The 17,140-nt window shown below is 39.2% G+C and overlaps 1 protein-coding gene across 1 annotated transcript; it reads left to right on the top strand.

Annotated features, from left to right (window-relative positions):
- The first annotated feature begins 340 nt into the window (after positions 1-340).
- THAP1 (THAP domain containing 1) lies at positions 341-5,454 on the top strand. Its single transcript, XM_007455464.1, has 3 exons — positions 341-648; positions 4,027-4,222; positions 4,764-5,454. Exons 1-3 carry the CDS (start codon positions 578-580, stop codon positions 5,136-5,138), a joined length of 642 nt encoding a protein of 213 aa, XP_007455526.1. The 5' UTR covers positions 341-577; the 3' UTR covers positions 5,139-5,454.
- The last annotated feature ends 11,686 nt before the right edge of the window (positions 5,455-17,140 follow it).

The following is a 17,140-nucleotide window of genomic DNA, read 5'->3' on the forward strand; positions in this document are numbered from 1 at the left end:
AACGAGCGCAACTGCCCAACGGCCTCAGATTTACACCTGCCCTGCTTGAGCCCAGCGGACCCAACAGACCGTCTAGCTCTCCACCCTACACCGTCCCGTATAAGTAACCCAGCAAAGCACCGTAGGGGCGGAACCGGCCCTTGGCTCCCGCGCACTCCCCCTCCCCTCCCCCCAGGCAGATCCTTCTTCCTTCCGGAAGCTCGGAGGCCCCGCCCACTTGCGCAACGCCGAGCTCACCGCGCGACACGCCGGGCCTCAGCCAATGGCCTGCGTCCCAGGGAACGTTACCTCTGACCTCAGGGCTAATCAGAGACAGTAGGACGAACTCATCGCGAGAGGTGAGGTTGAAGCTGCCTCCGCCATTTTGGAGATGGGAGACGGGCGATGGCTGTGGTCCTTCTGCTAATGCAAACAACAAAACGAGCACATGAGTCACTCCGAATGAGGCTCTCATCACTCTAACTGCTGACCAAAACTACAGAAGCAGCGAGAGTGTCAAAGCCGAGCACGGCGACATCGATAGCAGCCTCAACTGCCTGCTGGGGCGGCAGAAGTTAAGTAACTGAGGACCGGAAGGATGGTGCAGTCCTGTTCCGCCTACGGCTGCAAGAACCGATACGACAAGGATAAGCCCGTTTCTTTCCACAAGTAAGTACTCTGCGCGCCTCGTGGGCCCGGCCTCTAGTGGGGTTGGGGGCGCGCGGCCGTGCTCGGGGGCGGAGCCAGGCGCGTGTCCGCGCGAGACCTGAGAGGGGCGGAGCTAGGGGCGGAGCTAGGGCGGGGCGCCGTCGGCGCTCCGGGCCAGGAGCGATGGGCTCGTCCCCGGAGTAGCCGCCGGCGCCCCGACCCGGGTGGCGCGTTCTCGGCGCGCGTCGCCGCGCCGGACTGTCCTCCCTCTTAGGTTCGCGCGCCGCTCGGCGTGGCAGGTTCGCGGCCCACTGGCGATGCCTGGAGCCCCGGGGGGTCGTGAGGTCTCCAGACCCGGAGGCAACTGGGTTTCATCACCCGGGTCACGGAGTAGGCAGGTGGTAATGAGTCTTTAGAAGGGAGGCTGAAGCTGCAGCAGCGACGGAGAAGGCCCGCGTTTCCCTCCCTGCTGGAGGGGGCGTGGGGTGGTCCAGCGTCGCGGCCGTTAGGACTGACTTGGCCAGGCGTCCGGGAGGATGTTTTGGACCCAGTTTCTAGGACCCCACGTTCAAGGACCAGTGAGTTTCCCAGAAAGGTTCAGGTACTGCCAAGATGAAGAGCTGTGTTTCGCGCACAGCGGCAGCGTGGGCAGTAGCAGGGTATCGTGCGTGGGGAAGAGCATTCTCGGAGGGAACGCGGCCCACCGCCCTCGGGGCTGCTTCATCTGGGAGGTGCCGCGGCCGGAGTCCTAGGAGGGACGGTCTTCTCTTGAGAAGAAAACCGCAGAACGGAATGATAGTGATCGTCTGATGTCTGCACGGTGCCATTTTCATTCAGCCAAATTCAGTGTTCACAAGTTTTACTACGTTAAGAAAATGTGGCCGTAACTTACTACTGTAAGTAGATATCTAAAGAAATGATAGTGGTAAATCATACAAATTATTTATAGCTAAGTAATTACAAAAGCGAAAGCAAATATACAGTTTGGGGGTGGGGACCTTTTATCTTTAACAGGGAATGTGGGTGCATTTTATAGGTTTGATAGAATATGAGAGGAACAGAAATAAGAGTGTCTAGAGCATAGAGAGAGCTTTTTTTTTTTAAAGATTTTAATTAAAATTTTTTTTTTATTTTTGGCCGCGTTGGGGCTTTGTTGCTGCGCACGGGCTTTCTCTAGTTGCGGCGAACGGGTGCTGCTCTTTGTTGCCATGCGTGGACTTCTCATTGCGGTGGCTTCTCTTGTTGCGGAGCCTGGCGCGGGGGCTCAGTAGTTGTGGCACACGGGCTCAGTAGTTGTGGCTCACGGGCTTAGCTGCTCCGCGGCATGTGGGATCTTCCCGGACCAGGGCTCGAACCCGTGTCCCCCTCATTGGCAGGCGGATTCTTCTTATCCACTGCGCCACCAAGCAAGTCCCTTTAAAGAGATCTTGAGAGTGTTGATGTTTCCCCTTCCGAGAAGGGGATAGAACACTTTTCACTTCCAGGATTCAGTTCAGTATGTCCTAATATTACCTCTTGATTTATTAGAATTTCTGAAAGCTGATGAATTGACCTCCAGGACTTCCGAAGTGAAGGAGAAGGTCTGGAGATGGTGATGTGATCAAAGGCATTCAGTTCCCACCTCTCCATTTCTAATGACATATGGCAGAGGGAATCTAAACATAGGGAAGACCCTTCATTGGCACTGCAGACTGGTTAAGGATGACGTTCACACATCAGAAATACTGAGTTTCTGCTGGCTGTTAAAATAGTCGATTTAATCGAAAGAAGGGCTAACCTGCCTCTAAGCCTTTATCTAAAAGAACAGTTTGGGGAAGTAAATGGGAAAGATCTTGACCTCAGAAAGAACCTGCATTGTAGTCCTTGAGTCTGGAGGCCCTGAGTGCTGAGTTTTACCAGTGATTGCTACCATGTTTGTACTTCTAGAGGCACTTCCAGCAGGAACCTTCTAGGAGTCCTTTTCTCGCTTCTACCTGATAGCAGTGGGAACAGCTATGCTGGGCAAAGCAGAGTCAGGCTCAGACATACCTCACTTGGAAGAGGAACTGTGGAACACAGATGCAGAACACCCTTTTTTGGCTTCTTTCCAATCCCCCCAGCTCACTTAATCCTTGACCTGGAAGAATAAAATCACAATAAGTTTAAGCTCTTCCTAGCTCCCTTTATCTGGGCCTAATGGACATATTTCAGTTGATTAAGAGGTAATTCGAAATGAATACTTTTCTTTATTTCTTTCTCACTATGATTTGACTAATTTGATTAATTCATATTTGTCAGACTGATTCTAAGAGAACCAAAAGCTTCTTTTTCTCAGTACATAGTTATAAATGTGCAATTTTGTTTTACAATACACAGAAAATCACTGGTGAAAAAATAATTAATTCACTCTATAGCATGTATTTTTACCTGAAACTTTTAGTGTCTTCAGTATAAAAGTTAAGCATTAAAAACTGAGATAAACAGTGGACCCGTACAATTTACCCTTGTGTATTTAGATGTGTGTGGAATCCCTGTATCTGTTAGTGAAGGTTATTTACAATATCACTGCACATGGGCCTCGACCCCAGCCTCCCATCACTTAACTCTGCCACCTGCGTGCATCTATCCACATGGCTCCCTTTTTATAAGAATATTTTTATATAATGTAAATTCTTAATCAGCTTGTCCTGTTTAGATTGTATATGTCATTGTATCTGACATTCTTATAACTGCTATGTGATCAATCAGATTCCTGTAAGAAATATTGCTTTTTAAGAAGAAAAAAGATACCATGCTGGGAGGGGTGACTTATATTCTACATTAGTCGTGGTCACTTTAGTTATAGGATTTTAACAGAAGTACATTTTTAAAAAATTTACTTGATTCAAGTCTAGTTGATTTATAATGTTCTGTTATTTTCTGCTGTACAGCAAAGTGATTCAGTTATGCATATGTATACATTCTTTTTCATATTCTTTTCCATTATGGTTTATCACAGGATATTGAATATAGTTCCCTGTGCTGTACAGTAGGACCTTGTTGTTTATCCATTCTCTATATGTAATAGTTCGCATCTGCTAATCCCAAACTCCCACTCCATCCCTCCCCCTCTCCCACCCTTGGCAACCACAAGTCTGTTTCCTATGTCAAAACAAGTACATTCTCAACAAACTAAGGTAATAAGGACACAACTAAACACTGTCAAAAAAAAAAAAAAAAAAAAAAATTAGCAGGGTAATAAGGACACAACTAAACACTGAAAAAAAAAAAAAAAAAAAAGATTAGCAGGGCTGGTGTTTTAATCAAGTTCCTCCTTGGTGTGTTAACACCGATGTAAGCTAGTTCTTTTCTAAGCAGGAAAGTCTGGGTGTGCTTTTTTTTTGAATAAGGTTGGAAAACTGAATTATGTCATCTTCTTAGGTTTCCTCTTACTCGACCCAGTCTTTGTAAAAAATGGGAGGCAGCCGTCAGAAGGAAAAACTTTAAGCCCACCAAGTACAGCAGCATTTGCTCAGAACACTTTACTCCGGACTGCTTTAAGAGGGAGTGCAACAACAAGTTACTGAAAGAGGATGCTGTCCCCACAATATTTCTTTGTACTGAACCACATGACAAGGTAATAAGTGTTTTAAAATATTGGGTGGTTTTCCGTTTATAAAATTAATGTGTTCACTGTGGAAAATCCAGAGTAGTGTTAAGAAAATAAATGTTGTCTGGAACCCATCACTTGTAAATAACCACTGTTCACAGTGAAATACTTTTTAAAAATACAAAGTGCAGTTTATTAAAGTTAAATATCCTCACACTAAGAAACTCAGTCTAGCTTCATAACTTACTTTGAGATCACTCTGTAGTCCTACTTACATGTTGATAAGTTTTGGGTTTTCTTTGTCAGTGATAGTTCAGTTTCAAAGTATTTTTCCCCTCAGTTTTAAGTGCTTAGTATTTAATTAAATCTTAATAATCATTCTGTGTTTCTTGCATCCCATTTCTACTTCAGAAAGAAAAGTACAATTGAAACTTGAACTATTTTCTCATTTTAGAATGTTTCTATACCGAGGAGACAGAAATGAGTCTAGTATTCTTAAATTCCACAGATGAGTTCTTGTGAACTGTTTCGTCATGAAACTGAAACGTGCTCTGCATCTTTGTTTTAGAAGGAAGATCTTCCAGAGCCCCAAGAACAGCTTCCCCGACCTCCTTCAACACCCCCCGTTTCCCAGGTTGATGCTGCTATCGGGTTACTCATGCCTCCTCTTCAGACCCCTGATAACCTCTCCGTTTTCTGTGACCACAACTACACTGTGGAGGACACCATGCACCAGAGGAAGAGGATTCACCAGCTCGAACAGCAAGTAGAGAAGCTCAGAAAGAAGCTCAAGACCGCACAGCAGCGGTGCAGAAGACAGGAGCGGCAGCTGGAGAAGCTAAAGGAGGTCGTGCACTTCCAGAAGGAGAAAGACGACGTCTCCGAGAGGGGTTATGTGATTCTACCAAATGACTATTTTGAAATAGTTGAAGTCCCAGCATGAAGAGTGAAATTTGTGTTGGTGCTCAGTGGGGCAATGCCACCTACCCTCTTCTAGCCCGTAGAGGAGTTTCATTTGAAAAAAATTACGCTTGGTCACTTGTATAAAAACAATTCAGAATATTTTTTTAAAAGAATAAATTAGATATATACTGTAAAATTGTAAATGTTTTGTTTGTAATTTCAGGGTTTTTACATTTTAACAAAATATTTTAAAAGTTATAAACTAGCTTCATTGTAAGTTGGTTTCAAGATTGGGGATTTGTGTTTCTTAATTTGAGTATTTATAGAAATGATATGAAAATAAAAAGTAAAGAGAATGATAACAGTGCATTAAGGATGATTTAAGTTTAAAGTTTAAAATTTTAAATGAACAGTTTATTCATTTAGAGAGAGAGAACTTAGTCACATTTTAAATCAGAAGCATGGGACAATAACTTCTCAGAATATATATATATATATATATATATATATATATATATTCTTATTCACATATTCTTATTTGTAAAGTCAGCAGATTCATTTATCTTTCTTCATCACTTATCAAAGATAAATTGGCAAGTCAATACTTAAAAAAAAAAGATTGGTTGTCTTTAGAGCAGAAAATGAGTCATTCCATACCTAATCAAAATGGTTAAAAGACTTTAAAGAATGGATTTTTAAAAAGTGGACCCTTCTTTTCCCCCCACTGTCTGGCATTATAGAATTAGAAGTGTGTCTCCACTGCAAGATACACTCTCCAGTAAGCAAAGTAGGCATTGTTATCAGTGAGGTAATGACCAATAACCAATGGGGGCTGATCCACGGCTTGCCTTTTTCTCACTGCCCCGAGCTAAGGGACATCCAGTCCCCAACTGTAGGTGTACCTGCATCCAGATCTCTGCCAGATGTGTTGTGTGGGTAGAGTTTGACTTGTTCCATAAGGTGAAAATCTTGCACTTGACTAATTGATTTTGGTCAAGGCTTCACATAAAAAACGATTTCTTCACTTTTACCACAAGTTAGAAATTACATCCCATTTACCTTAAGTAGTGATTTGCATTCAAAAGCATCCTAATAAGTAATGTTTATCTTACTTAATGCGGAGACTCAAATACTGAGGTTTCTGTTCAAACTGAGTTGTATTCTGACTTTGTGAGAAAGTTTACATATATTTGAAATGAAAACAGTTCTGAGTAAACAAGTACTGCTGTAGGAATTACCTACTGAGATTTAGAGTAACTGCTCCAACTGTAATTATTTCATATTTCAAAGTGCTACACAGACCTTTGAAGGCTGTATTAAAGGTACTCAGCGGTGATGTCCAAGAGTGTCTTGTAGACCTGATTTTCAGTGTAATTCACTGCCATGCCAGTACTTTGATTCATGGAGATTCGATTTTTTATGAACCAGTATTTCGAAAATAGAAAATTATGATTACTTGAAATTATATCATCTGATAACACTTAGAACTAACTCTAAGGAATCAGGATATTTTTCTAGTTATTTGTGAGTCTCATCACTGTTTTTAGAAGCCACAGAATCTCTAAGTAGTTTGTTTTTACATTTCATCTCTCTAACGATTCCTGGAGAATATGCGGGTAAATATTTTGCAAAGTGTATATCTTAAATCTAAATTGTCATCCACGTAAAAAAAATCTGTGTGTGTGCGCGTCCATGTCCTCAGAACCAAGAATCCAACATTGAATTGTAAAAGAGATCATCATAATTACTTAGTGTCTTAGCATTATGATTTAACCTGAAGCTACTTTTTTTTCATGAGACATAAATCCCTATTTGGAGAGAACTGAGCAAGCGGCATGTATACCAACTGTTTGCATTTAAATCATTTATTATGTTTAACATAGGGAGTTTGAGGTACAGGCGCTTATTTCTGAATATGAAAGGAACATTTGTTGAAATGTTTTAAAAATTCATTTTGTTAAAATTCATTTTGTCTATTGTATCGTTTATGACTGCCAAGAGAAGGAGAACATTTAGGCTAAAATAGGTCCTCTTCAATCATAGTGAAACTTAGTCTGAAACAGCAGGGACAAGGTCTCAGTCTGGAACAAGTGGGGAGGAGACCCTTGTGCGTTTCACCATAGTATAAAAGATGACATTTATTTTAAGCACCGATAGTGACATCCTAAAGTTTCCATCTATGAATGATATAATTTGGCAATAATAGAAGAAATAACTGTTTCTTAATAGAACTGCTAGGAAAACTGTAGAATTTTAGAATTAGAATGGACCTGAACACTTGCTGAACCTCCAAACCCTGCAGAATCCCTTTGTGAAATACTCCTGACAACTGGACATCTGTTCTCTGTATGCCATTTACATTTAAACAATTCTGTTTAGATTCTTTAAAATGGGTTTCTGGAATAGAGTAGAATTTGTTACCAGTTTTTAAAATACTTGTTTATAATGCAACTATAAACTTTGCTTTAAACTACTGCATAGTTTGAACTATCAAATTCCAAATTAAAGAAATTTCAAAGTTTTGTAAAATAATCTAAATGTTTATTAGTTGTGTACCTGTTACGTGTACTAAAAATAATTCTGTCATTACAGTAAAGAAACATTGTGTCTAAAGTTATTAGCAAACATTTTTGCTTGGAAATTCAAATACATGAGGACATTTTTTCTTTTAACTATAATTTGTGTAATCCCTTTCTTAGAAGTATAACCATAATGGTGAAGGCAGTTGAAAGTTTCACTTGATGTGGGTTTTTTTTTTTTAGATTGAAGTAATATTCTCTGATCATCTTTAGTTATTTAAAAAATTATGCACACATACACATACCCACAACCTATGGCTTTTATAAAGTCAGTCATAAGTGACATATCTAAAAGTCCATGTAATCTATAAAAAGAAAACTCCAGCTGTGTTCCAGAATTTTAAGAAGATAGCCAACTATGAATAGCATTTAAAGGAAAAAGAGAACAGATTTGCTTCTTTGGTTATTACTCTTCCTGATATTGGGGACCCTGTGAATTGGATAAGCAGTGAGTGAAGAGCATTGCTCTTGGCTGATGGTAACCGGTGTTTCTGGACATTACGGTTTTATATAGTTGTGTATTAAAATGCAATCCTTGATGTGAAAGAAAAATATCCAAGCAAACTGATGTATACACAAGCAAAAAAGCAATGATAAGTTTGGCCTTAAAATTACAGTAGTTTGCTTGAAGTAATATTCTCTTACAATTCCATGTCTGGATACATTTTTTTTTTTTTACCTTGGATGTGGTTTTACTGAGATTTTTTTCTGAATGATACATATTTTTTTAAACTCTCAAAATCTTCAGAATTTTTATTCTTTCTAAATTCATACATAGTTTGGGTTTAGAGATTATAAAAGTTTCATTTTTTAACATCATAAGGGATATGAATAAACTTTCATTGTTTTAAACTATTTTTGGTGAGACAAACTGTACAGGATTAACAATAAGTAGGTAAACAGCTTCTGGAATGACTGCATGAGAAGCTCTGAACTCCTCCACACGGTAACTACCGTAGGTGGTGGAAAAAAAAAAAAACATTTAAAATCTGCATGTTGTCCTAAGGGCATACAGCAGATGAACATTCAGGGACATCTAAATCTCATAAGAAAGTTAAGACTGTGGCATATATGTTTCTTCTCCTCCCAGTTCCCAACCATGGGCTATAGTATGTATCTCCCAGCGAGGGGAGGCTGCCAGTACTTTTCAGGCCCTCCACCTCTGTGTTGCAAAGGCTAAACTCCAGGCAAGTGCAGCCAAGAGGTCAGGACTCCCTTCCTCCACTCAGCTCCCACTATAGGATGGAGGCTCTACCTCAGGTGCAGCAGGCCAAGAATACTGGGACCCTGATCACCTTCTCCCTAATATGCTCAAAGGGTGAAGTTTCCATGCCAGCAGGGGCAAGTCAAGGGGACCAGAGGCTACAGTACAAGCTGAGCTCTGCTCATAATGCAGGCATATGAGTGCTAGAGAAGCAGGCCGTGGGCCCCGCTGCCAGCTCCAGAAGGTGTCTGAGGTTTTTTCCTCTGGGCTGCAGCAGGCTATAAGGACAGAGAACTCTGAAGCTCTCCCCAAAGGAAATTATTTGCAAGTGTGTAGGGGAAGTCCACGCCTAAGGCACTCTCAAGAACAATGGAGAACCAGGTGGTTAGCAATTAAGAGGAGGCTGGTAGCTCCACAAGAGCAACAAGCTAAATTGTACAAGAGAGAACAAGCTAACTTACCAGAGAGAACCAGGGAAAGGGGCAAGTAAGAAAAGAAAGAAAGATCTGTTAAAACCTGTCACCCCAAGTGACTGTGTGCATGCCCAAGGCTGCACCTTCTAAGGAATGAAACCAGAGACATCACACTGAAGGGAAAATAAACCTCACTAAATTAGTCCAGCCAAGTGATTAAATAAAAAAGAAAACAATCACAGCAAGCCAGAGGTGGGGGTGGAGAGTAATTGGAATCAGTGTTCAGAAATCCCACAATATATAAATGCCCAGTTTTTAACAAAATGTTATGAGACATGCAAAGAAACAGGAAAACATAGCTCATACACAGGAGACAGAATAGGCAATAGAAACTGTCTGTGAGAGAGCCCAGATGTCAGAATTAACAGACAAAGACTTCAAAACAGCCATTGCAAATCTGTTCAAGGAACCAATGGAAACCATGCTTAAAGAAGTAACGGAAGATATCTCATCGATGACAATATCTCATCGAAAAGAAAATATTGATAAGGAGACACAAATAAAAAGGAACCAAATGGATATTCTGGAATTGTAAAGTACAGTAACCAAAATGAAAAGTTCACTAGAGAAACTTGATAGTGGTTTGAACTGGCAGAATAAACTCAGTGAACTTGTAGGTAAGTAGAGATCATGCAAGCTGAATAATGAGAAAAAAGAATGAAGAAAAATGAATAAAGCATCAGAGAAACATAGTATACCATTAGACACACCAATATATGCATAATGGGAGTCCCAGAAGAAGAAGAGGAAAGAGAGAAGCTGAGGAGGGAGGGAAGGAGTGGGGAAGGGATCGAGAGAAAGAGACAGAGAGAGGAACAGAAAAAAATATTTGAAGAAATAATGGCTGAAAACTTCCCAAATTTGAGGAAAAACACTACACACACAGGAAGCTCAACAAATACCAAATAGGATAAACGCAGAGATCCACACCCACACACGTCATAGTAAAAATGATCAAAAGCAAAGATAAAGAGAAAAATTTGAAAGCAGCAAGAGAAAAGTGACTATTTATATACAAAGGAACACCAATACAATTAACAGCTAAATTCTCATTAGAAAAAATAAAGGCCAGGAGGCAGTGGGATGACAAAGTGCTGAAGAAAAAACCTGTTAACCAAGAATGTAATTATGTAACTATGTAATGTTACAAAACTATCTTTCAAAAATGAAAGTGAAGAAAGAGTTTTCTGGGAAGATGGTAGAGTAGGAAGCACCAAGAATCTGTCTCCCAAAGCAACAATAGTACTGGCAGAGTCTATCTGATATAAGTAATTGGAACTCCGGAATCTATGAAAGGCCTGTAACTTCCAGGGGAAGGCTTGGATGGTAAACAGTGGTTAATTTTGGTCAATTCCAGCTCTTAGCTTAGTGACAACTACCCATCTCACACCTCCAGCCCATGCAGGCAGTGGAGGAGTTGCAGGAGACCTTGCACACAGCTTGTGAGAGCCATGGTGGGCAATCAGGTCCTTTCCTCCAATATCAGAAGTCTGTGTTCTGTTTTCTGATTGCTCCTTCTGATCACAAAGGTACAGACACAGAGGTGGGCAGCCATCGGCACATGCCCCTCACTACTGCAAGCTGCTCCGCCTCTGGCTAAAGTGACTTCAAAGGATTTAAAGAACTGGCGCCTTCTCCTCCCCACTTCATTTTTTTCTCCCATTTTCGGAACCAGGCATTAAAGACTAGAGCACTCAAAAGCAACTGCACATACAAGGACAGCAGAAAGTCACCATGCATACCCAGGGAAAGGCTCAGGCTCAGAAAAGGCCTGAGATGATCTTAAGTTTACACTTCATGTTGATCCTTGGCAGATCCTTAGGAGACAGCCTAAAACAATAAAAATATAACAAACAAACAAACCAAAAAACAAAACCAGAAAAACCCCAAACCTGGAAAAAACCAGTAAACACTGAGGAGGAAGTAGAATCTGGTTACCACATCATTAGATCCAAACGTCCAAAAAAATCATAAAGCATTCCAAAAAGTAGGCAAGTATGGCTCAAGAGAAAAAGTAAACCTACGGAACTGTCCCTGAGAAAGACAAGAAAGCAAATCTACTAGACAAAGACTTTACAACTGTCTTAAAGATGCTCAAGAACTAGAAAGGAAGATATGGAGAAATCAAGAAAACTATGTATGAGCAAAATGGAAATATCAATAGGTAGAAAACCTTTAAAGAAACCAGAAATAAACTCTGTATCTGAAAAGTACAATAAGAGAAATGAAAAATTCACTAGAGGGGTTCAAAGGCAGATTTAAGCAGGCAAAAGAAAGATTCAGCAAACATGAAGCTAGGACAATTGAAATGATCAAGTCTGAAGAAGAGAAAGAAAAATGATTAAAGAAAAGTGAACAAGGCCTAAGAGACCTTTGAAACAACAATTAATAGAGCAGCATATGCATGGTGGGAGCCCCAGAAGGAGACAAGAGAGAAATAAGACATGACACATGTAGAAAGCAAAATGCTAGACACAAATCCAGCTATATCAATAATAGCATTTAATGTGAATGAATTAAACAATCCAATCAAAAGGCAGAGATTATCAGAGTGGATAAGAAAAATAAGCTCCAGGGCTTCCCTGGTGGCACAGTGGTTGAGAGTCCGCCTGCCGATGCAGGGGACACGGGTTTATGCCCCGGTCCAGGAAGATCCCACATGCTGCGGAGCAGCTGCACCCGTGAGCCATGGCCGCTGACCCTGCGTATCCGGAGCCTGTGCCCTGCAACGGGTGAGGTCACAACAGTGAGAGGCCCGCGTACCACCAAAAAAAAAAAAAGAAAAAAGAAAAAAAAAGAAAAATAAGCTCCAGCTATATGCTGTCTATAGGAGACACACTTTACATTAAATATAAAAAAGGTTGAAAATTAAAGGATAGAAATGACATACCAGGCAAAGAGTAACCAAAACAGAGCTGAAATGGCATTGCTGACATCAGACAAAATAGACTTTAAAAGAAAAAAAAAATTACTGAATATAGAGGAGTACTTCATAATGATAAAAGGGTCAATCCATCAGGAAGATATAACCATTATAAACATATATGCATCTAACAACAGAGCCCCAAAATACATGAAGTTAAAAGTAATAGAAATTAAGGAGAAATAGCAATTCAATGCTAATAATTGAAGACTTTAATATTCTATCTTCAATAATTAATAGAACTAAGTAGAAAAATCAACAAGAGTATGGAAGACTTTAACAACAATATAAACTAACTAGACCTAGAAGACATCTATAAAACACTGTACCCAACTACAGTAGAATACATATTCTTTTTAAATCACATAGACCATTTCCAGGATAGATCATATGCTGGGCCTTTAAAAAGTCTAAAGAAGTTTTAAAGTATTGAAATTGTACAGTGTGTATTCTCTGATCACAGTAGAATTAAATCAGAAATCAATAATGGAAATAAATTTGATAAACTCACAAGAATGTGAAAAGTATGAGACACTCTTAAACAACCAATGGATCAAAGGAGAAATCACCAGAGAAATTAGAGAATACTTTGAGATAGATAAAAATGAACACACAAAATACCAAAACTTATGGGATGCAGTTAAAACAGTGCTTAGAGGGAAATTTATAGTCTGTATTTTAAAAAAGAAGAAAGAGCTCAAATCAGTAACCTAACTTTAAGACACTGGGAAGACAAAAGAGCAAAATGAACCTAAAGCATGCAGAATGAAGGAAATAATAAACATTAAAGAGGAAATTAATGAGAGAATAGAAAAACAATAAAGAAAATCAAAGAAGCCAAAAGTTGGTTCTATGAAAAAATCAACACAATGGACAAACTTTAGGAGACTGATCAACAACAATTAAATGCCAGTTTGGCTGCCTGCTAAAGATATGAACAGGAATTTCACAGAAGTGGAAACACAGTTAGCTAATAAACATATAAGGAAATGTTCAATGCCATCAATAATTAGAGAAATGGAAACAGAAACCATAATGAGATATAATTTCATACCTATTTGATGATTAAAAATGAAGAAGTCTGACAATACCAAGTGTTGGAGAGAATATAGACCAATGTGATATTTTATATATTGCTAGTGAGAATGTAAATTGGTACACCCATTTTGGGAAACACTTGGCATTATCTTGTAAAGTTTAATATTCAGGTGTATATAAATTAGCACATCCTTTATATTTATATGCACAAGAGAAATTCTTGCACAAATGCACCAGAAACATGTACATAGAAACAGTGTCAAAGAAAAAAAGAAAAAAGGAAACAGTCCCAATTCCCATTGATAGAATAGATAAATTGTGGTTTAGTCACATGATAGACCATTATACAACATTGAAAATAAATGATTTAGAGCTCATGAAATAACATGGATAAATCATTGTAGCAAAATAACGTGCAAATCTTATTTTTTTTAATATATTGTTTTAAAAGTCTTTATTGAATTTGTTACAATATTGCTTCAAGATTGTGGTTATCTCTGGGAGGGGAGAAGGCTAAAGAATAGGACAAGATAAGAGCCTTTAACTAGAGGCAAGTTATTAGCAATATTCTAGTTCTAAGACTGAGTGGGTTAGTGTGTGTCTGCTATCGTATTAAATCAAGTTAATATACAAAAATTAACACAAATTAAATAAAATGAAGAAAACAGTACCATAAACAGGCCATTAAAGTTAGTGGGTTGTGAACCAAGCATTCTGATCAACGTTGTACACCCGAGGTTCCAAAAACAAAAGGAGAAAAATGACAACAAATAGCTGATTTACTAGTGGTTAATGTACATTAAAACCTTGCCAAACAGTTCATGCCATTTGATCATCAGGACACCTCAATGAGTCAGAGAGGTACTATTATTATCTTCCTGTTGTAGCTGGGACCACTGACGTAGGATTTGAACTCTGGCAGCCTGACCCCAAAACCTGCACCCTCAACCATCATGTTACACTGCCTCCCTAAGAAGTAAAAAATTAGTCCTAACTCTAGATAACAGAAGAATATGGTGAAGAAAACCAGGCCTATTAAACAGGTTACTATATTCTTTACAAAAGTGAACCATTTGAAAAATCAGGGCATGACTAGTGTTCCAGATTCTTAAGAAAACAAAATGCTTACACATTTTGAACATGCTGAATTCCAGCCTCCCATGAGGAAGTATTTTAAATATTAAAAGCACATTGGAGATGACCTCAGGTACTTATTTGCACAAATTTCAGGACCTGTGGGAAGCTTATGAGTATTTGAGCAAAATTAAGTAACATCTATGAACCCCATCTCCAAACACTCATTATTTCTTGGTGTAATTTTCTACCAAAGCTTCTGTCAAGGCCCTTTCAGCTAAAAACTGCTAGCAAATGAATCATGCATCTGAGGACGCAGAACTGGACTTTTTCTTCTATACTGTTTCCTCAGGGAAGTCTCCCAAGGTCTGCACTGCAAGTTGTAGGTGGTTGTACTTGCTTGTAATGTCTCTGGAGAACAGGCTGACAGCTATGAAAGAAGAGTGAGTTTGCCTCATTCCTAATCAAATGAACACTCACAAAACCTGGGACAAAGAATAGCCCCTCCCTATCTTCCATGTCACCAGATTTAGTCAACGTTTTTAGATTATTTCTAGAAAATGTCAATGATCTTCATTCACCAATAAATATGTGTTAGAGGCTAAAACACAAGGTATATGGATAACAAAGTCAGATTTTAACATCTACACTACCTTAAAATTTTGTTTTAAGTTGTAAGCTGCTTAAATATTGGTCTCTGTTTTTTTATCTTAATTGAAAAGAAAATTTTAAGTCTTTTCAATAAATAGTATGTGCAGGTGGTACAAAATTCAAATGATACCTTTTGACATACTCGCTACACTCCCCAAGATCACTGTAAGTAATTTCTTGCATATCCTATAAGAATTTCATTCATTTGCAGAGAAAAAGACATTTTTGTACCACAACTCCTTTTCTATAATCACTATTCCCAAAGAAAAGTGGTTTGTGGTTGCTTAAAAATAAAATAAATGAGGACTTCCCTGGCAGTCCAGTGGTTAAGACTCCACGCTTCCACTGCAAGGGCTCGAGTTCAATCCCTGGTCGGGGAAATAAGATCTCACATGCCATGTGGGGCAGCCAAAATAAAATAAATGAAAGTAAATTCTTAGAAAATGTGGGAATTTTACATAAGCATGGACTAGTCTGTTTGTGTGTCAGACCATGACTGAAAGAAAGAGCATCGTCATGAGAAAACACTGGTTTGAGAACTAGTTTAGCGGCCATTGTGCTAGATCAAGACTCAGGAAACTGGATTCTAGTGTCAGTCTCTGAAGTCCTATGTGAAATGTGCCCTATATTTAGAAATTCTACCTTCTGAGCCTGTGTCTTCCATCTTGCTCTGTTCTTCTTAGGTAACATTAAAAAAAAAAAAAGTCTTCCTTCCATTTATAAATACAAGTACAAAATTTTACCTACCAAATTTCATGTTTCATCTTATTAATTAAAATATCTCAGGAACTTCCCTGGTGGTCCAGTGGTTAAGACTTCACCTTCCAGTGCAGGAGCTGTGGGTTCAATCCCAAGTCGGGGAGCTAAGATCTCACATGCCTCTCAGACAAAGAATGTGAAAACAGAAGCAATATTGTAACAAATTCAATAAAAGACTTTAAAAATTGTCCACATCAAAAAAATCTTAAAAAAATATAGCAAGGAGTGACCATATAATTTTTTTTTAAAAAAAGGGACTCCCCTGGTTGTCCAGTGGCTAAGACTCTGCGCTCCCAATGCAGGGGGCCTGGGTTCCATCCCTGGTCAGGGAACTAGATCCCACATGCTGCAAATAAAGATCCTGCATGCCACAACGAAGACCCCACGTGCAGCAACTAAGACTCAGTGTAGCCAAATAAATAAATAAATAATTTTTAAAAATGTCTTAGTCTGAAACCACCTGATTTAAAAATGGTCGAAGGACTTGTATAGACCTTTCTCCAAAGATGATATACAAGGATCCAATAAGCACATGATAAGGTGTGCACCATCACTAACTGTTAGGGAAATGCATACGAAAACCACGAGATACCCATTAGGATGGCTATTATCAAAAAACAGAAAACAACCCTTGTGCATTGTTGGGAATGTCAAATGGTGCAGCTGCTGTGGAAAACAGTATGATGGTTCCTCAAACAATTAAAAATACAACTACCAAAAGATCCAGCAACTCCACTTCTGGGTATACAACCAAAAGAATTCACAACAGAGTCCTGAAGAGATATTTGTACACCCGTGTTTATAGCAGCATTATTCACAATAGCCAAGAGGTGGAAGCAACCCAAGTGTCCATCAATGGATGAATGGATAAACAAGATGTGGTCTCTACATACCATGGAATATTATTCAGCCTTAAAAAGGAAGGAAATTCTGACACATGCTACAACATGGATGAATCTTCACAGCATTATGTAAGTGAAATAAACCAGTCACAAAAAGACAAATACAGTATAATTTCACTAGAGTAGTCAGATTCATAGAGACAGAAAGTAGAATGGTGGTTGGCAGGGGCTGGTGGGGACAGGAGCATGGGGAGTTGTTTAACAGGTATGAAGTTTCAGATTTACAAGATAAAAAGAGTTCTGGTGATGGATGGTGATGGGAATGTACTTAGTACCACTGATCCGCACACTTAAAAATGGTTAAGTTGGTACATTTTGTTATGTGTATTTTACTACAATAACATAAAAAGTGATATGGATTATTGAAGCCCAGGCTGGTGAAACAGGTCACACAGCTGTCATTTTTTTTTTTTTTTTTTTTTTTTTTTTTTTTTTTTTT

This window comes from Lipotes vexillifer, unplaced genomic scaffold (assembly GCF_000442215.2).
Source record: "Lipotes vexillifer unplaced genomic scaffold, Lipotes_vexillifer_v1.1 scaffold414, whole genome shotgun sequence".
Lineage (NCBI taxonomy): Eukaryota > Metazoa > Chordata > Mammalia > Artiodactyla > Lipotidae > Lipotes > Lipotes vexillifer.